Source organism: Cydia amplana, chromosome 20, assembly GCF_948474715.1.
Source record: "Cydia amplana chromosome 20, ilCydAmpl1.1, whole genome shotgun sequence".
Taxonomy (NCBI): Eukaryota; Metazoa; Arthropoda; class Insecta; order Lepidoptera; family Tortricidae; genus Cydia; species Cydia amplana.
In genome coordinates, this window is record NC_086088.1 from 3,142,722 (window position 1) to 3,166,934 (window position 24,213).

Sequence of the window (24,213 nt, forward strand, 5' to 3'; positions counted from 1 at the left end):
TTTACAGAGATGTGAAAAATACTTTATAAAAAGTATTTAAATACAAAATACAAATACTTCCTTGATATACTATTTCAAATACAAAATACAAAATAGTTTTTGAATTTGTATTTAAAATACAAAATACGAAATAGGTATTTTCAAAATACTTTTTAAAAATACAAATACTTTGCGATAAAAGGTACTCTGAATAGTGAATACCTAGTCTGAATTAAAAAGTATTACTCAGAATATCCGAATTGAAAAGACTCTCTTTATTCTTTGAAAACAGTGTGTCAATCAGTCCTCTATCTAAAGTGCAAATTTCTAGTTGTTTGCTCATATTAACCGGAAGGATGGATCCGATGGATGATGGTTTATAACGGACAATTTTTAAAAGCATTAATTTAGATTTGTTATGTTTTACAGCTAGTATAATGCCTCTCGTTAGTGTGATAAAAACGTCTCGTTTGTGTTTCATCAGGGCAGAAAAGTTTGTTCTCCTCTCGTACCTTGAAACCCTCGTAACACTCAAGATTCCCCTTTTTTAACCACTCGCTACACTTGTGATCATGTGCGACGTTACTAAACAGATTCAACAGTTCCATGTTAAAAGAATGAGAGAGTTGCCAGGATTGTAAGATCAGAAGAGGTTGTAACTCCTACCTACATTACCTACTATAAAGTATTTTGTATTTTGAAAATAGAAAATAGGTCACAAAAACTATTTCAAATAAAATACAAAATAGTTTTCTTCAAAAGGTATTTAAATACAAAATACAAAATAGGTATTTTGCATTTTGTATTTGCATTTTAAATACAAGTATTTCAAATAAGTCACATCTCTGAGTATTTACCACTTTTACTTCGTCAGAAAGTTGAAATTGCTTGTGGTTGATAAGCGAGCAGAATAAACGGTCTGCTTAATGTGATGAAAATAAAAGTGTGGCTTTAATAGCTGAACAAAATCAACCACATAATGTGCCATATTTGAGACACTTTTGTGCAAGAAGGTGGAACTCGGTACTTAAACATAGTTATTATATTTTTAACGACATAGGTTGTTAAATTGAAACACGAATGTTTAGAAGTAATAAATTAAAGTAAGCAGCTATTATATCAAATTGTACTTACTGTTTTTAGTATGACTATAAAACGCTTTATTACTCGTATCTTTCGTCGCTTAAACTACGAGACACTTTGTAAGTTTTAGTACAAAAATAAGTGGTTGTAATTCACACGGACTTTACAATAATTGTAATAATTATTAGTACTTTTTATCCACGAAATATTCGGTAAAGAAAATACAGTTCACTTACCTAGTAATATTTATCTACTTATGTTTTCTACTTTAAATTCAATTCATCTTCCCGTTGAACTCACAAATCAATCAATAGTTATCATTTTCAGTACCTTCCCGAAAGCACTAGAAATTTTATTGTAAAATAAAACTAGTCATGTCTTCAAATAATTTAATTACAATAGTAATAAATAGAATAAATTAATCGTCGTTTCGTTTCGTTCGTTCAATCAACAAAAGAATTAAATACAGTTGAGAAATATATCATCCAGGATCTTAACACCTGAACTAGAAATGCACGGTGCTATACATTTTGCAGTTTAATCAGAAAATGGTACTTTAGTATAAGAAATGCAACAATCAATTTCATTGTCGAATTACAAAAAAGTACCATCATTGAAAGCGCTTGCTTTGACCGACTGTCAAATTACAAATAAAAGTAGATCGTTTTCGAGAGCATAATCAACGATAATCGGCTTTCCCTATTTAGTTACTTACTGCAAAATATACCGCGCAGCGCCATCTAGTTCAAAACCTCTCAACGATAGCTCTTCAAATGTTTGAAAGTCACCCACAAAACCGTCTTTTGAGCGTCGGCGTTTATGGAAAATGGCGTCGCTGCGCAGTTGTGCCAACATTGCGTGGCAGCCATAGAGTTGACTGGACGCTGACGCTCGGAAGATGCTAGTGGGGAGGGGGGTATTTGTCTTTTGTTTCATTGCTTCGCCCATCCTCTGTAAGGGAGAGGGGCCTCTCGTTTTCTCCTATGGTGTCCGTGGTGGGCGTAGATGACTTGGTGATCTTCGTGGTCGTCGTGTGATGACAGTTTCTTGACCCCGACGATGGCTGAGAGCATCAGGGCCAATGCTGAGGCGGCTAGGGCCTGGGGATAAAACAAGTAACCGTCAAAACTATTTTTTGACACACATTTTTATAGCCGACTGTTTTTTTCAACTTACTTCTCGAGACCTTTAAAATGAGCCTAAACTCTATGTGTTTGTTTTTCCATCGAAGAGTTCCTTTGGCTACTTTCCGACTGCATCATCAGATCAGCTCCATGTTACAACAAATATTTGCATGCTGTTTGTGGACGGTTGAATTAGGAGAAGCTTTATGTATATGTATATAACAACTGTAATCTGACCCTATTCACGCAAATAAATAATTTATGATTTATAATTTAGCATATTATTACATTATTGTCATGGGAAATATGGAAGTATGCGAAATTTCAGCTCAATCAGCCACCCAAAAGTGGTTCAAATTTAAGTTACAAGATTTGAAGCACCATAGGTTCAAAGAAATATAGGTACGCAGTGAAGCTAAATAAATAAAAGTGTGTAAAAAACTAAGTTTAAGTCTGGGCAAGTGTTCATTGCTGGACCTCCACTGTTTTAGAAGTTAGTACATAGTGCTTATAGGGCTTGTAAAGTTTATGAATAGGGCGGTTATTCACTACACTTTCCTATATCAATGAATGACAAAAATCTAGAACGGTATGGTTATTGTCACAACAATATCTAAAGTAAGTATCCCCACTTGAATTCCCTATTCTAATTAATAACAATGAACCCTCATAATACGGCCTATAAAAATAAAACCGAATTAGTATTCTATGCTGTTAAGGGCCTACTGCAGCCGCGTCTGGCGCTTCGTAAACCACGCCCGCTAGTTCTTCCCTCCCCGCTAACACGCACACATGGAAACGCTTCGCGCCCCACGTGAAGTTTGTGTGACCTTTTAGCACCATCTAACGTTACAGAAGTTAACTACCATTATACGCGGTCGCTGCGGTCGGCCAGAAACTTAAATTCGGAAAAAATTGAAACAGATGGCGTTGTTACTTGTTCATAATAGCAAACAATAAAATAATTAATTCATAAACCTGCATATTTATTGTTGTTTTGGAAGACGTTAACAGCATAGAAGCAGCAGCGTATATAGCATATAAGTTAAGAGTATTGATAATAAGAAAATAGCACAAGAACAGAAAAGAGATTATTTTTGATAAAATATGATGAAAACAGATTTACTTGATTACGCTCACCTGACTTTGCGGTCACTAAATGCAAATTTCAACCTTATTGTTATGGGGTTACAATACCCCTGGGGTTGCAGGCGTCCATAGTCGTTATTATTATAAATGCTTTGGTTGAAATACTTTTTAACCCTCGAATTTTTCATAGGTACAGTCACCTGCAATAATATGTTACTCTTCGACGGCCGCAAAAATATGTGACACGCTCTTATGGCTCTACAAATAAGATCTAACATGATCTACCGCAAAACGGCCTTCGGTGTGTAACATATTATTGCAGCTGACTGTACTCGTATTCATTGTTGTATAGGTAGGTATTAATATCTTTTATCCGATCGATTTGCATTTATTTGAAATAAATCACAGTGTTTAGTAATTATATGTTTTATTGAATAAGAGATTATTTAGTTATGTAAGGAATACAGGGTGCCTTTTTGAAACACTCATTTTTAGGGTTCCGTAGCCAAATGGCAAAATACGGAACCCTTATAGATTCGTCATGTCTGTCTGTCTGTCTGTCCGTCTGTCCGTCCGTATGTCACAGCCACTTTTTTCCGAAACTATAAGAACTATACTGTTGAAACTTGGTAAGTAGATGTATTCTGTGAACCGCATTATATTTTCACACAAAAATAGAAAAAAAAAATTTTTTTTGGGGTTCCCCATACTTAGAACAACTGAAACTCAAAAAATTTTTTTTCATCAAACCCATACGTGTGGGGTATCTATGGATAGGTCTTCAAAAATGATATTGAGGTTTCTAACATATTTTTTTTCTAAACTGAATAGTTTGCGCGAGAGACACTTCCAAAGTGGTAAAATGTGTGTCCCCCCCCCTGTAACTTCTAAAATAAGAGAATGATAAAACTAAAAAAAATATATGATGTACATTACCATGCAAACTTCCACCGAAAATTGGTTTGAACAAGATCTAGTAAGTAGTTTTTTTTTTAATACGTCATAAATCCCCTAAATACGGAACCCTTCATGGGCGAGTCCGACTCGCACTTGGCCGCTTTTTCTGGATAATTTTGAATTTCAATTGTCAGGGGAGCCTACATTATTTTTTAATACATTTTACAACGACAACAAACAAAAGTACAAATTCGCCGTATTTTTATTACCCGGGTCGATCGCAACAAAATAGAAAATCATGTTTTTCAAATCTAAGCGTTATTGTAATTTATCTCAAATAACCAAAAAGTCAATCTGACTAGAACTTAAAAACGAACTGAATTATTTTAATATGTCGATTTTTCTTGGTGACCCAGGAGAATTTTTTTTATCCCATACAAAAAGAGCGTATCCCAATCGCGTATCGGTTTTGGTTTTTACTTATAAGTGTGAAAAATATATTCTACCATATACGAAGGATGTGTGTTTTTTCATGTTTTATGTGTCTTTTTGTACAATAAAGTGTTTTACTGCTACTAATATATCATATTAACGATTAACTAAAAAGGTATTTACATCTAATTTAACTGGTAAATTATTAAAGTCCGCTAAAATTAATATATATTCAAAAAAATATTTGTTAATATGTCCCAAAATCATGGCTCATTTTTTAAGTCTCCTGACTTACCAAACATATCGCAACGAAGGCAAGGGTACAACGCGGCATCGTGAACCTAATAACGTAACGTTTCAGTTACTTTTTTAGTCGCCGACCATTTTATCCGGGGTACGAAAAGAGGTATTAGATCTATCCTGGGTCTAATATGTTATAAAAACATAGTTTTTTGAAAAATGTTCGTAGGTAGTACACAAAATTTACATTTTCTTTTAAATGTGATTTGGGTCATCGTTCTCCCTGGTGACTTTTCTGGTGACCCAAGAGACATCAATTTTATTATGACTCAGGAGACTTTTTTTCTATGCACTTTGATTTTTTTGATGCGCTAATTTTGTAATCTAAAATAACTTTAAACTGCTGATATACTTATATCACTTTGCTGATGAGTGGAAGTGGAATTTAAACTTAATTTATTGTTCTCTCCCTTGACATTTTGGCATACATTTGACATGCTGCAGTGCACTCCTAACGTTAATAAAGACATAATTTTTAGAAAAAGCTTTAGGAAAACTCACTCTTGAGCTTAAAACGATTAAGTCCTTATCATATTATGTTAGATTTTTAGTACAGACCCCAAATCAGTGAAAATGTGTCTTAGCCAACTAAATTTGTCTCTGGGAAAAGTACGATATCCCTAAAAATTGTACGTACATTTCGCATTTTTCTGAAGGAACGGAATTCATAAATTGGGTTATTATTATTTTTTCAGATTATTTGATTGCATTGACATATCACCAAGATAGATAGAACATTTAAGTTACCAGAAGAAAAGCATTTGTGTTCTTTTATACAGTGTGGAAAAAGTAGGTTCGATTCCCGGGCGCGACTAAGCGAATTTAAAAAAAAAAACAACGTGTTGCATTCCGGGAGTGCCGACAGAAGTGAAAACTCAATGACTAGTCCAAAATGTCTGCAGCACTATGTATAAATGACCCATCCTCCTTTCTATTGAAAACTTTTGGTTCCGAAATTGCTGGTCAGTGAGCTTGTTTAAAATTCGAAATTCAAATTTATAGCGTTAATTGTTTAAAATTCGAATAGAAATTGTAAAGTTACCTTGCAGACCTCGCATCTAAATATATTTGGTCATGATATTTTGAGTTTTATTCACCAGTACTAGAGTTCACTTTTATTAGCGATTTCATCAAGATGTAGCTTTATTGAATTATATTTGAGTGATATAAAGTTATAATACTGTGAGATCCTCGTATTTCAGCCCGTACAAGATTATAACCTTTTTCATGTAATGTCATTGAGTTTTTCTTTATTGATTTAAATGCCATCTAAACCTTACGGTCACATGATCGCCTTACACTGTCTCGAGTTTATCATTTTTTCCCCACCTCAAAAAGTGCCTAGCGCCGCTAAAGAAGTTTTCACTTCAAAAATCTTTGAATGCAGTTGTTTCTTTAAAAAACAATAATGTTTCATTTAAGTAAAATGAGCAAACTTAAGGTTTTAAGGCACTTTCCCTCCAGGGCCCATAATTTTTTTCCACCCGGTAGTAGACAACTATTTTTTTCGACTAAATGAAGTTTTATTAGATAAATCGTTGATCACATGGTTCGTTTCACACATCACATCAAATCGTTTGTCATCACAATCAAAATTTGTCAAAAGTAATGAAATTTATGCCAAAAAAACATAAATAAAACATATAAATTCAACACATTTTTTTAATAAAAATCTTTCTCGATGATATAAAAAAGAACATCGACAAATTATGTTCAAAGAATTAATATCAAAACAGATGTCATAATTAGGATTGGCTACTTTAAGAAAGGGACAGAGAGATTTAATCCTCTCGCTCTGCACGTTTTTCTCATTCCTCCTTGTCAAGCCAAAATAAACTATAAAATGATAGTAACACAGTACATTGTAATATTCACTTTTTCCACGGTATCATGTCATTGTAAATTACTTATGTGAAATTGTAGTGGCGTGCGACTTTCAAACCGGAGGTCACGGGTTCGAACCCCGGCCCGTGCAAGTGAGTTTTTGTAAGTAGGGACTTTTTTTAGTGGTACTTAAATATAATAACTTTTCGTATTATTGAAATAAAATATTTTATTCAAACAAACTTAATAATATAATAATTAAAACGAATAATATCAATTAGTTTATAATATTTATTCAATTATTTTAAATTATTTGAGCATGAAACATACTAGATTTATTTTTATCATTACAATAGAAAAAAAGCAAAAAATATATTCTTATAGATATTTTATTTTCAAACAAAAATAAAGCAAAAAGTTACGGTTAGATTCTGATGGCTATATACCAAACAGCTACCGATACATTTCAATATCTGTCGAAATTTCCTAACCCGTTGTAACTGACAAAGAGTATAGATTTCGACGTAGCATGACGTAGCTAAGCAAACACGCACACATGCGTAACATATAGGCCTGTAAGAAGGCACCATCATAGGTTTACCTCCGATTCCGTTACTACTCAATGGAGTTACGACTCAACGTTTATTGGATATTAAAATTTTACGTAATTCGGAGCGCTGCGCGAAGTGACATAGGTCTTACCTCTTTGAGGCACGACGGCCATCTAACATTACTGGCATAAAGGATGCATTTATGACTTTGACGCATGACAGAAAGAGAAACCGAACTGCGTAAAATGGGCGTTTGCTGTTGAATTCATGAAATCAAAAATCGATAATAAATCCATCGGTAAAGGATAATAAGTTAATATTTAGTTCTTTGAAAGTTAAGACGAGATGAAAACCTTTGCTGTAAGGTGGATTGTGCTGGATATGGATGTGTTTTCTAGTTGCACGAAACTAAAACCGAAAAATGAACACGTAAGTTTGGATTTATTTTCTATCGAGAAAATTTTAAGCATTCGTGTTTCGACTACTACGAAATCACTTATCATATAGTCAAGAAACATATATCCGAAAATCACTACTGTTTGTTTCCGGGGCTAGCCACTGCCACGTTTCTAAGATCCTGTTATTTTTCGATGCACGGCCTTAACATGTAATAAAAGTTAATACGACAGTAAATTGCAGTAGGCATAGCTGTCATGAAACAAAGATGGCAGTAACCATTCTGAAATATGACATATGAATATGACATTTAAAACTTTAGCGTTTGGAACACACATCATCACCACACCTTATAAAACAAAGTCCCCCGCCGCGTATGTCTGTTTGTGTGTTTGTTTGTTCGCGATAAACTCAAAAACTACGGAACGAATTTTCATCTGGTTTTCATCTATCGATAGAGTGATTCTTGAGGAAGGTTTGTGTATAATTTGTTAAAGCCGTGCAAAGCCGGGGCGGGACGCTAGTTAAAATATATTTAAAACTGGGTCTTTTTTTTATTATTAAAAATGGGCTTACTCATGGCCACAGACTAGCCGAGGCGAAGACGTGGCCTACGATGGAGCGAGTCTGCCCAGAAGGTGCCTGTTCACCCTTGATTTGAAGGTTGCCGGGTTATATGAGCTCGGAAATATAGACGCCGGCAAGGAATTCCATTCCTTGGCAGTGCGCATAAGGAAAGAGGAAGCAAAGCGCTTCGTGCGGATTCGTGGAATATCTACCAAGTAAGGATGGAAACCTGCCGTGCGTCTAAAAGTCCGATGGTGGACGGGGTGGTGGTTTGGTCTTTTCTTGGTCTATCGCGAATAGGAACAAACTGATGCGTTGCGTATTACAAGTACATAGAGTTAGACCAAGAAAAGTCTGCAGCGCTTTTGATAGCCCACGCAGTGTGTTATTTATACGTCATCATTTCATAGAAGTTTGACGTTTAAAATAACACTTGCATTGCGCGGGCTATCAAAAGCGCTGCAGACTTATCTTGGTCTAACTCTATGTTTATAAACATTCTCACTTTGACCCTACCTTTATTTCCGACGTTTCAACGCAGGGCTATAACCCGAAAATGAAAGTTCGCAAATTGTGAGCATTTTTCTCTGTCACTCTAAAAAGTTAAAAACGCCTCCATTGGAGTAAAAGAGAAAGATCCCAGCAATTTGCGAATTTCGGTTTTCGCGGTAGCCCCTCTGGTTTCACTGGTCGTGGCCGCGGTTAACTGACGTCCCAGCAAAATCTCAAAACAAATATTTGAGTAACTAACCGACGAAAAGTAAGAAAAAGTTGGTTTGTAAGATATTTTTCGAAAACTACCTACTATTTTAACAAAGTGGTTTCTCGTCAAAATAGGTAGAACTAAATCTACCTCTGCAATATAATTTGTGTGTTCGTAAAAGTCATATTGCTGGCCATTTTATTTACATATAAATAACATATATTGTTATTACGCCTGTTTAGGTATAACATCCTCGAGTGAACAATTTAGTTTAGTTGCATCATTATAATTATAGTTCATTCTGCTATTTATTTACTTTTTTTAGTAACGTATAAATTTATGTACTTAAGAGACCATCAACGTGCACACTAGCGCCACTGCTAAATAATCGTGATTATTTAAATTTAACGAAAGATATTTTAAAAAAGGGGGCCGCTACGTACTGTATCTTGTATTAAATTACCTTTTGAATACATCAAACTAGTTTCTATGTTGCTGGATTCATCAATCTATGAACTCAAAACAAAAACGGCCCTTTTAACTTTGGACGCATAGAGTGGCGAATCCAGCAACATAGAAACTAGTCTGATACAGTAGAGTCCAGTTATAACGACGCCCAAGGGACCGCTGACATTACGTCGTACTAACCGGACGTCGTACAAAACGAACTGCCAATTTTAATGTATTTTTTTAATCAAAATAATTATGTACGTCATTTTGTATGTATACTTATGCGACAATCAAAGAAAAAGAAAACATTTCCTTTAATATATTTATTTACGTTAGTATTACAACAGAGAGACTTGTGTGTTTATATGAAGCTACTTTTCAAGGTAGGTACGCGTAGTCAACTCACTCGTCATCCGCAAATTACTCGAATCCCGTAAAATAAAAAGCCGTAATTCTTGGGGATCTAATCCAGCTGACGTTGTTTTATCACAAAGTTCCTATGGCCATTTCCTGTGTCCATAGATCAGCTCGAAGGTATCTACCAAATTATTGCATTGTACCCACCCAACTTATGTACATAATTATGTATGTGAAGTTTAAGCTCAATTGAATGGTTTAATGTTTATGGTTTTAATAAAAAATGGGTTATTCAATAAAAAGTTCCTCAGTCGACGTTCAAATGCTTAAAAAAAAAAAAAAAAAAAAAATTGAATAATGGAAATTGGGTTTTATTTAGTTTTCAATATTACGAAAAGTCGTATGACTATCTCATCTTGCTGCGTATAGGCAAAAGGGGGAGGGGAGTTAGGTGCGCGGGACGGAGTAAGCTTCTTATTCTTACCAACTATTTATTTGTAAAAACTACGTCGCTCGTCGTTGTAACCGGACTTGACGGACGGATTTTGAGTCAATTTCCGTCGTTAAAAGCGATCGGTCGTTATAAGCGGAGTCGTAATAAACGGCTGTACTTTCATAGTAGCTCATACTAAAACCAAACAAGTGCCTATACTTACGTCGCTATAAGCGGTTGGTTGTTATATGCGAAGTCGTACTAAACGGACTCTACTGTATATTCAAAAGGAACTTTAATACAAGATACAGTACCTAGCGGCCCCTTTTTAGGGTTCCGTACCCAAAGGGTAAAAACGGGACCCTATTACTAAGACTCCGCTGTCCGTCCGTCCGTCCGTCCGTCTGTCCGTCCATCTGTCACCATGCTGTTTCTCACGAACCGTGATAGCTAGACAGTTGAAATTTTCACAGATGATGTATTTCTGTTCCCGCTATACCAACAAATACTAAAAACAGAATAAAATAAAGATTTAAGTGGGGCTCCCATACAACTAACGTGATTTTTGATCGAAGTTAAGCAACGTCGGGCGAGGTCAGTACTTGGACGGGTGACCGTTTTTTTGCTTGTTTTGCTCTATTTTTTGTTGATAGTGCGCTCCGCCTCCGTGCGCGAGTCCGACTCGCACTGGGCCGGTTTTTTTTTTAATATCTTTCGTTAAATTTAAATAATCACGATTATTTAGCAGTGGCGCTAGCGTGCGCGTTGATGGGCTCTTAATAATAATATTATAAATATTGTTATTTGTTTTACAGGGTGCCGAAGTTGTTGTTTATTGCTGCGTGCTAATATTGATACCCGATCAAGCGGAAGATTCCAAAATTTAATCACGACCGCAGTAAATGGTCCGAAAGTTGAATCAAGGCCCGAGGATTAAACAAACTTCCTCCCGAGTGAAACAAAGTTTTTCAACTAAAAACCAATTTCAAATGAATTTAAATATTTACTCGTATCATTCAAAATCAATCACTATACCTTAGACGATTACTTTGCCACTCTTGTGGATAAATTGCAACTCTTCTCATCAGTTTGTGAAGTATAAAGAGAGCTTTTGTGATTGGAATTCGTGAAAAAGAAAATGTTTCTATACCTAGTTATAAATCGGCGTATAATATATAAAACTTTCGCGTTTTGAACACAGAGAGAGAGAGAGAGAGAGAGATGTCAGGTAGCTGCACAAATCTTTGTTTAGACATTTTGCTGGGACATCAGTTAGCCGCGACCACGACCTGTGTCGAAACGTCGGTAAATAAAGGTAATAAAATAAATTTCGCGATAGACCCGTCTATAAATGTGAGTTAATATGGAATCAATCGGCAGTTTTTAACCACATTGTAAAAATCAATCAGAATCAAGCAGATGTAACAAAAATGAATAATATTTCATATCTAACTAACAAATGAATCGTGCACTGAGATCGGCCCATTTCACTCTTCACGCCGTCCGCGTAGGTAGGTCACCGCTAAACATCCCTTAAAAACGTCGTAACTCCATACAGAATCCTCCTGAGATATGTCCTTTTGGTGTTAAGTGTATGCAATTATTCACTCTTTCCAATTAAACAGCATCCCAGCGCTTCCACGCACGCGTAATGGCGTGCTGTGTTTCGTATTTGGAATTTCACTATTTTAAATTAATACCTAACGGTTTTATGAGCAACTGGTTACAAGTTTTAATCGATGTCATATCAAATACCGAATTTGTGGAGCGTGAAACTTTGCCTGGGCGCAGAATCAAAAGTTTTCGAACGAAACCGGATTTTTAACTGAAACCGAAGCCCCAGAATCGCATAACCTCTTGTATCTATCAAATAATATTAGCGAACTAACAACTTGTAACTAATAATATTAGCGGAAGTCTCTTCATCGTTGATCCGGCCCCTATTGCTTTAGCGTAAGGCCTGAGTGGAGGCTCGAAGCGGAGCGTTCGGTGGGGCGTGCAGCGTGGCGTCGGGCTCACAAGTGATGTGAGCAGCGTGCACTAAGGCCGCTCCTATACGTTTGCATTTGTTTAACATGCACGCCGCACGCCCCGCCCCGCTGCACGCCCAACTCGAGCGTCCACTCAGGCCTTACACTTATTTGATGCTGGTATAACATATTGACTGTTCTTCTTCATCAACATGTTGTTCTTCTTCTCTTCTTTACAAGCTTTGCTTAGTTTCGAGCTAGTTGATCTGTATAAGATGTCCCCTAAAATTTATTCTTTTTTTTATATTATAGGACATTCTTACACAGATTTACTAAGTCCCACATTTATCAAGAAGGCTTGTGTTGTGTGTACTCAGAAAACAATATATATAATATACAAATACATATATAAATACATAGAAAACACCCAAGACTCAGGAACAAATGCCCTTACCGGCTCATCACACAAATGCCCTTACCGGGATTCGAACCCAGGACCGCGGCTTCACAGGCAGGGTGACTACCCACTAGACCATCACATCAGTAGTCCAGTCATTTTTAGGGTTCCGTATCCAAAGGGTAAAAAACTGGACCCTATTACTAAGACTTCGCTTTCCGTCCGTCCGTCTGTCACCAGGCTGTATCTCATGAACCGCGATAGCTAGACAGTTGAAATTTTCACAAATGATGTATCTCTGTTGCCGCTATAACAACAAATACTCCCATACAACAAACACGATTTTTTTGCTCTATTTTTTGTTGATGGTGCGGAACCCTCCGTGCGCGAGTCTGACTCGCACTTGGCCGGTTTTTTATTTTATTTTATCTTTTGACTGCATTTCCACTGCTCCTCCTTCTTACGCTAACAATAGTATATCGTACCTTCATAGTCAAGAGAGCCACACCACCAAGGCCCACCGCGCCAAGAGTCTTGGCCATCATCAGGCCAAGAAGCGCGATCGAACCACCTCCGCCGCCCTTCCCTCGTCCAGTTCCTGATAAAAAAATCAGTCATGTTTATCCACAGTAAAGGATGACTCACGTTAGACCGGGCCGTGTCCGGGCCGGAGCTTCCGGCGCTTCGTTTTCTATGAAAAGCATCACGTGATCATCTGTCATAGAAAAGTAAGCGCTGGAAGCTCCGGCCCGGACACAGTCCGGTCACGGCCCGGTCTAACGTGAGTCATCCTTAATTCATCGTCATACATTCTGTAAATTGTAGTTCCTGGCAGGGATCGGAACCGGTTTTTTGCAAAAACTTAGAAATAACCATATTCTTCGAATTATTTTATACTCGAAATGTAGGACTCAGTTGTGTTTTTAGGTTACGATTTCGTATTATTAGATTGCCCAATTAGAAATGAAGTAATTAGCAAAGAACGAAAAAATACCGTTTCCGTTCCCATACAAAAAATACCGGTATCCGATCCCTGGTTCCTGGTAATAATCGGTTATGTTTATTGTCATGTCTACAATACATCGTCAGGTGACAACCAAAAATCATTTCTGGCGAAAAAATAATTAAACAAAAATCAACCAAGTTTTGGTAGTATCGTAAGGTTCAAATATTGCTCTGAAATTATTAAATAATAATTTCAGAGCTTAACTTAATTATTTCCTCGAGGTTCCCAATTGTCAAATACTTAGTGTGGACATGAAAAAGAGACCTTTAATTAACATACATACCAAGTTTCAGGACTGTTCTAGAGATTTCGAGGTTAGACCTAATCCGATTGTGCTATTAAGGTAGTACCTAACTAGAGAGTTGTCACCTGATGACATGCAGGCTAATTCGAACGTACCTACACTGACATCAGAACATAGAAGGTAGCATCCTATATAAGTGGTCTACGCGTGCCTCCGTGAGGGACAAAACATTGTAGTAATTAATTTACCTACTTTTAAGTTACATATTAACCAGAGACTGATGACCCCACAGTCAAACTCATTGTTGAGTTTTGCGGGGCTATGATTATAGTTAAGAATATCATTGTACTTTATTAATTAAATAAATAATAATAATACGCAATGCAGCGCTATGATTGGTCGTATTTATTTGTTTGGGTGGGCAACAAATAAATTCGACCAATCATCCATGCTAATTTACGGTGGGGAATAAAAAAAATGTGAGACTGAGACAAGGACAAACAATAATAGCGCTTTCGCTGCTACTCCTACTGAAAGATACAAAAGTAGTAGTAGTAGTAGTAGTAGTAGTAGTAGTAAACTCTTTATTGTTCAAAAAGACATATTAAAAATAACATATAAGTAGTGAGAATGAGAAGTACAAAGGGAAGTATAAGTTTATCCCGTTCTGTCAGTTATCCCCACCACTCATGTCCAATCCAGTTTAATACAAGATTCATGCATCAGAATAACATCTAACTGATATCATTCAGTTATCGTTTATCGTGCATTTCGCTCGTACTACTTCGTACATGAATTGGAGCGGGCAATAACTAAATAACATCGAATAAAGCATCATTCATTCATTAATTCACTCACTCACTCACTCATTCATTCATTAATTCATTCATTCATTCACTCACTCACTCACTCATTAATTAATTAATTCATTAATTCATTCATTCATCATTCAAATAATATATCATTCTGATGTAAGCAGTTTACGTTCGAATTGGCCTGCTGGTACTCGTAACTTACAATTGGTACTTGTTTTTACGAATCATTTACTGTGCGTAATTGACTGTTATAAATTATAACATAATTAAATAAAGTACGTGATAATGATAGTCAATAAACCAGTGTGCCAAACATAAATATTTTATGACATCTTTAATTAACATTTTTTACACATGCACACGGAAATACTGCTAAAGGTGACGTTCGGATTCAGACTGCATCAGCATTACTGCTGTAACAGCGTGACATTACTGCCGACGTCATTGCTGCCACAAATGTCAATGCTAAAGCAATATTTTTTGAAAATAAATAATTATAGTGTATAAAAAATTATAAATAAATTAACATACATTCTTACACAGATTGACTAAGTCCCACAGTAACTTGTGTTGTGGTTACTCAGACAACGATAATTATATAAAATATACAAATACATAAATACATAGAAAACACCCAAGACTCAGGAACAAATATCTGTGTTAATCACACAAATAAATGACCTTACCAGGATTCAAGGAAGATAATATGTTTTTTTAGTCAATGAATGACAGTGGTGTTAATTTTTATTACATATTGTAAAAGTTGTGTAAGTAAGATCAACATTATATTTGGGTCAACTAGTCCGTCCGCTTACTACCTTCTGACCCGAATTTTTGTCCACCGCCATAATTAAAAACTCATAAAATAATAATTTGCACAACGTGACAGGCTTTATTCTTAGATAATATAAATCTTGATCTCTACGATAAGAGATTACTATTTAACTACCACTTCGTGAGGGACAACGCCCCACAAATTGCCATAATCATACAAACATCACCACATTCACTTAAAAGAACATAAGTACCAATGAAAATCAACAAGAAAAATGTCATTTCTTGCGCATCAGAACTAGAAACATCACGCAATATTCTTTACACTATTATTTGCACTAAGCGAATTGCAATTAATTCCTTTGGATCTAACGCTGTCTTGAGTTTGAAAGTCGATTAACGAAATCAAACTTTATAACGATCGATTTTGAGTTGAAAATTAAACGGGAGAAATGCGGCTCTTACAACATTTTTCACCTGTCCTCTTCATTGTAACACGCGACTTTTTTCTTTCGATATTGGAAATCGTCATTGCCATGTTTTTACCCCAATTCGCAGAAATAGAGGATTACATGAGTTGAGGCAGAGTATTGACTTTAAAAGTGAATTGCTTAATTGTGGCAATCTTTGCTAATGTCAGCAAAAAACCTATTAGAAAATATAATGATCGTATAGATAACACGAGATTGAATACTAAGACTAAATTGGTGTTACATCGTTGCAATAATTCTTCTTGACACGATCATTTCGGAGTAAAGTGACGTTGTAAACAATCGTTAAATATTTATAGAGAACATCTTACTTTGTGATGAAAAGTTGACTCAAGTTTAAAATCTTTTAATATGAAACACCTAGTGAAATACTGCGAAAAACACTTGAGAATTGTTGTAGAGAAAGTTCTATATTTATTTAACAACTTTCTGCTTTTAACTCCTGCAAAGTTGGGGGAAAAGGCACTAACTGCCTATCACCACTATCACCAGTCATATTTTGTACAATATCTTACTCTTTATAGGACCCTGATGTAAATTATTATATGCTACAATCTTCCAAAACTAATGATTTTTGACTATGTATTTTTGCGGCTGGTTGTAAGTACATACATGAAGATTAGGCGCCGCCATATTAGTTTTCAATCCGCAGGGGTTTCAAACCCTGGCTCGTACTCAATGAGTTTCATCTAACCTTTGTGTAAAATTGTATATAATTCAGTCACTTTTAGCTGATGAATAACTAAATTTCTGTTAAAGAAACCAGAGAAAAATCTTATAAGGGTAATTTGACTTTACTAAGACGTGACGTCACGTCTTACTATTTCATATGAATCTCCATAACTAGTAGGTATTGTTTTAACCCTTAAATCACGGAATGAGTGACGTGACGTGAATTCAAACCTCCGCGACGCTCAATATTTACTTACTAGAAAAGATTGTGCTTAAGAGAAATAAAAAAATAAAGATGGTCTAAGTTTAAATTTTTTTAAAGTTAATATTTTGGCTTCGGATAACTATGCAATTAAAAATATCAAGTTGGTACTTTCCCAATCGGAGCAACCTATAGCATCAAAACTTTTAACAACTTGGCTACTCTATTCAGAGTTGATGGTGTAATGTGGTGAATGTCCACTTTTAGTGTTTAGCAGTAACGCTTTGGTTTACTGCGACATAAACGCATATTGCTTGTGTCAGCGCAACCTAACGTGTATAAAACAATAGGCATTTAGAGAATAAACGTTCAGAATGTTCTTATACTATCACACATAAGGTGTTTGACTTCTACTCCCATCACCCGCTCGAAACCATATATACAACAGTACTATCTTGTCATCTGATGGCGACCCAGACCAGTGAACCAACAAGGAACTAACACTCAAGAAAGAAGGAAAAATCAAGCAAGAAAAAAAAAGAAGAACCACTTTTTCAACACCAATCCACGAAGTCAGAACCAACCAGCTTATCAAGAATCAAGAACCAACCAACATCAAAAAGCGGAAACCGCGTTAAGAAAATAAATTAAGAAGAACGAAGAGCGCTGTCCAGGGTATCCCGGCTCGCAAATCAAGAGGTGTCCAGGGTTATCCCGGCCCATTTCAAGAGGAGTCCAGGGTTATCCCGGCCCACTAACATCGTCGTAAACAGAGCCAGCCATACGAAGCGTCAAGCGAGCGCCACATGGAGGTGCCAGCTCGCCAGGCCACGCCAGCAGCAGCAAGAATGCCGGTCGCGAACTCGCACCGGACCGGACGAAGACGAAGCCGAGGACGGCCAGCCACGCAGCAATAGGATGTAAATCCTACATGTAATTTATTATTTTAATTATTTTTCTCTAAAAGCCAGCATTTTTTTTCCAATGCAGTAGCAGTCATATTTAAATCATTCATAATTATTAAAGGTTGTCGCTAAACTCAATTTCGTCTCGAGCATAAAAAATTTTTCATAAGAAGTCATAATATAATATTAAATATAAAAGTGTCGAATAGTGTCCTCAATCATGTATGTTGCAATTTATAGCGCGTGCCACACTTTGTGCGCACGTCGACAGAAAACTTAACTAGGCCGCGAGACTTTGCCGCGAGTTAGAATATTTTAATAAGCGATGAATGAAATTTGATACATCGCATAACGATTAAATAATTAACAACTCAATTCAATAAAATTATTTTATTGTTTCTTAGTAATGATTGATACTTTAGCTACGTGTCGGACTGATCACCTGATATACAGCGAAAGTTTGATTTATTACATCATTTTTGGAATTTTGGAAGTTAAATAATAATGTTTAATTTATAGAAAGCTTACAGTACGGTACAATTTTGAGAAGTTTTAAGGAGTTTAGGCACATTTATTTATAAAATGTGACCTCATAGCTAGAGAGCACTAGTCCTTCGTACTTGATCATAGTGTGATATACAGTATCCTCCGTGAAAGTTGTAGGAGACTTATTGTCTTAATGTATTTGTGTCTCTAGGTACAGGCAGAGCCGTACAGCCTGGCCTGATATGCCATTTTATAGAGTTGATAAAGGGTGACCATGCCCTAGGTGTTTATTGAAGAATTGCTATGGATAGCATTGATAGGTGAAGGGTGCGCACAGAGGCGCAACCCAGTTATGTCCTTGATCATAGTCGACCTTATAGGTGTCCGTGAAAGGCTTAACATTTAATACGGCATTAGTTTATTTTATTATCAGAATTATGGGAGATACCGTAACTATAAACAGCGAGAGTGAATATTTTAAAGTTGAATACCAATTGTTTCTAAATGTTTTAAAGTTGAATAGTAAATGTTTTAAAGATGAAGAGTAGGTAAATGTTTTAAAGAAGGAGATTTATATTTTATGAGAAAAGGAAGTAAATTAATATTTTAACGTTTGAGAGATAATAACATTTTAAGTGAAGATAATATTTTCTTATTAACGATATTTTTTTACAAGGACTACGACATTAATACGACACATAAAATCAAGTTAAGTAAAGATTGTTTCCATTATACCTATACAATTTATTAACATTTTTTTTTATTGATTTCAGAAAAAATTGTAAACAAGTAACATGCGTTTAAATTTTTTCTTCTGCCACCCCGGCGGTGAGAGGAACTTTCGGGGGAGGTGTAATGTGGTGAATGTCCACTTTTAGTGTTTAGCAGTAACGCTTTGGTTTACTGCGACATAAACGCATATTGCTTGTGTCAGCGCAACCTAACGTGTATAAAACAATAGGCATTTAGAGAATAAACGTTCAGAATGTTCTTATACTATCACACATAAGGTGTTTGACTTCTACTCCCATCACCCGCTCGAAACTATATACATAACAATACTTATCCTGTTATCTGAATGGCAACTTAATTTTCTTCGACTGTTATGAGGTAAACTTGAAAACCACTGAACTCAAGTTGCTCAAGTATTTCTTGAGGTGAGTGCTCATTAAAAATAAATTGTTAGAGCCTTTCGTAGATTATTTCGGACAAGTAACGTGGCTGAATTGAGCCAAGTAACATGCCATATTTTTCATAGTTCGGTACTTAGTGGAATGTTGAGAGATTTTTAATCGCTATTTGACGCCACAAGCACCATAAGGAAAGTGCAAGAGTCTAGAATTAGGGCAAAATAATAATGAAAATAATGCTAACAGGTGTTAATATTATAAGAGATGTCTTTAAATACTGTGAATTGTGTGCTGTCTATACTATGATTTATACTTAAAATAATTTCTTAGATTTTTATACCTACATATTATTAAATTCGTTTTTAACCAAATTGTTACGTCACACCAGTTACTGTACCCATAGTTTGTGTTAGTCGTAATTATACAATATCATTAAAAATACGCTCTATTTAAAGCTATTGTCTTTTTATTACTCTTCCATATTCATATTCATTCCAGTTTCATGAAAATATGATGGCTATGATGGCTACAGTTCGACATGAAAGCGAGTTTTCGGAACATTTTCCAGTCACCAGCGGTGTCAAACAGGGTTGTGTGATGGCTCCAACTCTTTTTGCGTTGTATTTCTCCACAGTGCTTGAGGACTCACTTCTTGCGTGCTCTGGACAAATACAACTTAGCGTTCGTTCAGACAGAGGTGTATTCGACCTGTCTCGATTTAAGTCTAAAACGAAAACCACAAAGCTCTCCGTTCTCGAGATCCTCTATGCCGACGACGTTTGCTTGATGGCCGATAGCATGGAAGCACTTCAGTCCTACATGGATGCTCTGCAAAGGTCGTGCCTTAGATTTGGCTTAATAATAAGCATATCCAAGACTCAAGTGCTTAAACAACCAGCCCGTAATTGCGAAGTGGACACTTCCGACCTAACTATAGAAGGGAAACCCCTAACCGAAGTGTCCTCTTTCAAGTATCTTGGAAGCCAGATCAGAAAGGATAACAGACTAGCCTCCGAGATCCCGTCTAGGATTGCTAAGGCTGCGTCCACTTTCGGTCGGTTAACGCATCGTGTCTGGGGATCGCATGATCTAAAGCTGCGGACGAAGTTGTCGGTGTACAAAGCCATGGTTCTTCCGATTCTTTTGTATGCTTCGGAAACATGGTGTTTGTACAAAGGCGACATTCGCTTGCTAGACACGTTCCACTTACGTTGTCTACGTTCCATTCTACGTATAAAATGGCAAGATCGCGTTCCCAACACTGAAGTACTTCGTCGCTGCAAGATGCCTGGCATGGAGGCTCTCTTGATGAAGGGACAGCTAAGATGGTGTGGGCATGTTTGGCGTATGAGTGATTGCAGACTACCGAAAGCCGTTTTCTACTCCCAGCTATCAGCTGGTAAACGGAAGCAAGGTGGGCAGCACCTACGTTACAAGGATGTGCTTAAGCGCCACCTAACTGCCTGCGGTATACCACCTGACAAATGGGAGGAGCTTGCTTCTCAGCGGCCAGAATGGCGTTCTCGCGTTAAGTTGAGCGTAAAGAACTTTGAAGACGCGCGTCTCACTGATCTTGATGCGAAACGTCAGATACGTAAATCCCGGCCGAAACCCTCCTACAATTATACTTACAATAGTTCTGGTCAACTTTACTGCCCCACCTGCGATAGAGTTTTTAAAAGTAAGTTCGGCTTTGCCAGCCATATCAGAGCTCACGCTCGTAATTAGCTAGGGTCGCCGTTGCCGATTACGGCATGGATAACTATATATATATTCATTCGATAGAGACAGACATTATTTCAAATATATTAAAATAATTCCAACAATTTCGAAATGCAACCATACAGAATTCACTCAAAATGTTGTGTAATTACAATTACTTTCACTTATGTTACATTTTCACTTACTCGTTGTGCTAACACGTAACTTAATCACTAACACACCGTACAAAACTAAACTCACCTGCACTATTCCTGTAGGTCTCATCAACAGTCCTCAGCGATTCCTCAACAATCTTGCTAATCTTTTCCTTCTCGATCAAACTCGGCAACTTCATTCTCAACTCGTGCCCCTGCAGGAACTTCGCTACCCGAAACAGCGGCGAATCACCAAACCCCCGCCCTTCATCCTCCAAACTATTAGACACTGGTATACTAACTAACTTAACACCATCAGCCAAATCTATGTCACCGTCTAACAAAGCCCCATAAGTTGTCCCAAGGGCCAGCGTAACTAAGAATAATCGATACATTTTCGCCGGTGACTATCCGAGCAATAGGCTAGAAAGGGAGAATAAGACAGTTTTATAGTATAGAGCTTTCAAAAAATAGAAAAAGTCGAGCAGTCGCTGCGCCGTGGGCCTGGTGAGTGTAGAAAGAATAGCTGTGTCATTCTGCAATTTGTTGGTTACACTCTGATTGTGCGACATTGTTTGTGCTGTTAAAGCTTTTAATTGCACAGATTAACATCTAGGTACTTACTAGATTGTTACAGTGCTAGTACATATTACGGGTCAATACACAGTGTGACTATTTTCATTTGTTGTCCGTCAAAAAAGCATTTTATATTGCGATGGACAGCCTTTGCACCAGGAAAAACCAGGAACGGGTCAAGGTCCCTTTCTAACAGGCGACGACCCAGCTCCCGGAGGAAGGTCTTACCCTCAGCACACCAGAATTCCGAAGTATCGACAGCGAGGCCTTTAATGCAAATATAAAAGCTATAAAAGGCGGACTTAATGCCTCATGGAATGTACACATTTTTGTCTCTTTAGTTTCTAAACAAGTTCACTTATTTCGAAATAAATTAGAAACACGTCAATAATAGCAGCTTAATAAAGAATTTCTTGTATGTTTTCGCTAAGATTAATAGGAGACAATATTTTCCATCGCCTCATTAGTTGCCTTTTCTGAAACGGGCAACCATTATTTACTCAAGGCTTGAGTAGCCTCAAATGAAAAGTAACATAATATACGAGTATTGCGTTGTTGATATATCGCTAATTGCCATAATAGTTACCAGTAACAATTGATTTCTTATTAGAAGACATGATTTATTTGGAAATAATGTTTCTTATCTGTCAGAGTTGGTATACTAATAAAGAAAAATGATATAGTTATTTTCAGAAGTAAGTACAATAATTATGTACTTACTTAGCTTAACTGCTCGTGACATCGTCTGCGAAGACTATATATATGTACTTACTAAAAAAAATCTCTTTTAAGTAAAATTTTCCCCCCTTTTCACCCCCTTAAAGGATGATTTTCGGCACGAAAACTATCCTATGTCCTTTTCCGGGACACAAACTGTATTTGCACCTAATTAAATTTAATCGATTGCGTGAAGAGGTAATAGACAGACAGAAATACTATCGCATTTATTATATTAGTTGGGATTTTCAATACTCAAGTAGGTCCTATATTTTCATGCCGGCTCTTCGTGATACTCGTACTAAATTAACAGAGTATTTACAATAACAAATTTAGGTTAAATTGACGTTGCGTATCATAATAGTATTTTATGCAACCGTTGTTTAAGAGGGGTCAAAAAAGGCGAGTGGCGTGGGTAACAATTTGAGACGAAGCCGAAAATTGTTAATAAAGACGCCACGAGTATTTTTTGACTCAGTTAAACAACGTTGCATACAATACTTTTTCTACGACCAAGCACTTACTTTGAAAAAAAAATTGTAAATTTAACAAATATTTTTCATTCAACAAAAATAATACTTAACAAGTGGAATCATATTAGGACATATATGTAGGTAAACAAACCAAACCCGGCCACCGCGCCCCGCGCCCCACGGCTGGTTGGTCAGCGACACCTTCTTGTAACTCATGAGGCCCTGGTACTTGCTCTTAGTTATAGTGTGTCAAAGGACTGTCTTATTTCAAACATAGACAGAGATAATCATACTATCTTTGTCTTACACTAGTACTAGCACCCAAAAGAAAAGGATAAAAATAGTTTTTTTTTGTTCCTATTTACTGACAAATTGGTTTGACCAACTATAAATTACAATTTTGGATAGTTTTTTGGTCAGTGACACCTTCTTGTAACTCATGAGGCCCTGGTACTTGCTATTAGTTAAATTACAATTTTGGATAGTTGTTTTTCTCGATTTTGGCCACAGTAGCCTATGGAGCTACTAACAAGCAACGCTAAGCGGTGTTCGTTTCTATGGATCTTGCTATTACGGGTGTCACATGCGCGTTTCTGACTTCTGAAGCAATTTTATTGTTTCTACTATAGAACCTAATGAATATTTTGTAAATTGGCAGCAATGCACTTAGTACTCATCTGTCAGAGATCTTCTTCCTTATTGGCAGGTTGGCAACAATGTATTTCATACAATATTTTTTAAGTGGTGATTACACGAAGTATCGTAAAAGTACCATAAAGATACTGCGTGTATGCACAAATACTTTTTTGGGGAATAGACTAAAGACTTGTCTTGACAACTATAACATAGGGGTTTAAAGGTGTGTGTACGACCTTTTAAATGACAAATAAAGGTACGGGAGCAGAAAAAAAATAAAAAATGAATCTGACTTCACCTTTATCATTTCATAATTTATCATTGCTTCAGTTGCCAAGTTACTACAATGGTCTAAAACATAGACATATTGATATAAAACATCACCCTCCTTTTGGCTTTGTCGCGGCGTTAAAAATTTTAGAATGGCCCATAAAATTGACGGCAATGGAACCGCGAGCAAAATAATACAAAATGACACGATAGTTTACACTCTCGGATGGGCCTCGTAGAGTTACTGGAAGCGACATGACGGTTGACTGAACACGTAAAGTGTCATTCTATAGAACTTGCTAACTATGTAAGTAAACAAACCGCCATATTGAAACTGTCGAAAAATATGAATTTACTAGTCACTTTTGTTTACATAGTTAGCAAGTTCCATAGAATAACATTTTACTT

The 24,213-nt window shown here is 36.5% G+C and overlaps 1 protein-coding gene across 1 annotated transcript; it reads right to left on the reverse strand.

Moving 5' to 3' along the window:
• Positions 1-1,987: 1,987 nt before the first annotated feature.
• Positions 1,988-21,715, reverse strand: LOC134657585 (uncharacterized). The gene is made up of 3 exons (XM_063513162.1): positions 21,240-21,715; positions 13,038-13,150; positions 1,988-2,162 (listed from the first exon to the last, which is right to left on the reverse strand). The coding sequence occupies exons 1-3, from the start codon at positions 21,526-21,528 to the stop codon at positions 1,995-1,997; spliced, it is 570 nt and encodes a 189-aa protein (XP_063369232.1). The 5' UTR covers positions 21,529-21,715; the 3' UTR covers positions 1,988-1,994.
• Positions 21,716-24,213: the final 2,498 nt, after the last annotated feature.

Excerpts from the sequence above, each read along its gene's own strand:
- LOC134657585 (XM_063513162.1), bottom strand. The coding sequence starts at position 21,528 with ATGTATCGATTATTCTTAGTTACGCTGGCCCTTGGGACAACTTATGGG. Across the intron at positions 13,151-21,239 it reads GACCTACAGGAATAGTGCAG|GAACTGGACGAGGGAAGGGC; the intron begins GTGAGTTTAGTT and ends TTTTTTTATCAG. Across the intron at positions 2,163-13,037 it reads TGGCTCTCTTGACTATGAAG|GCCCTAGCCGCCTCAGCATT; the intron begins GTACGATATACT and ends TTTTATCCCCAG.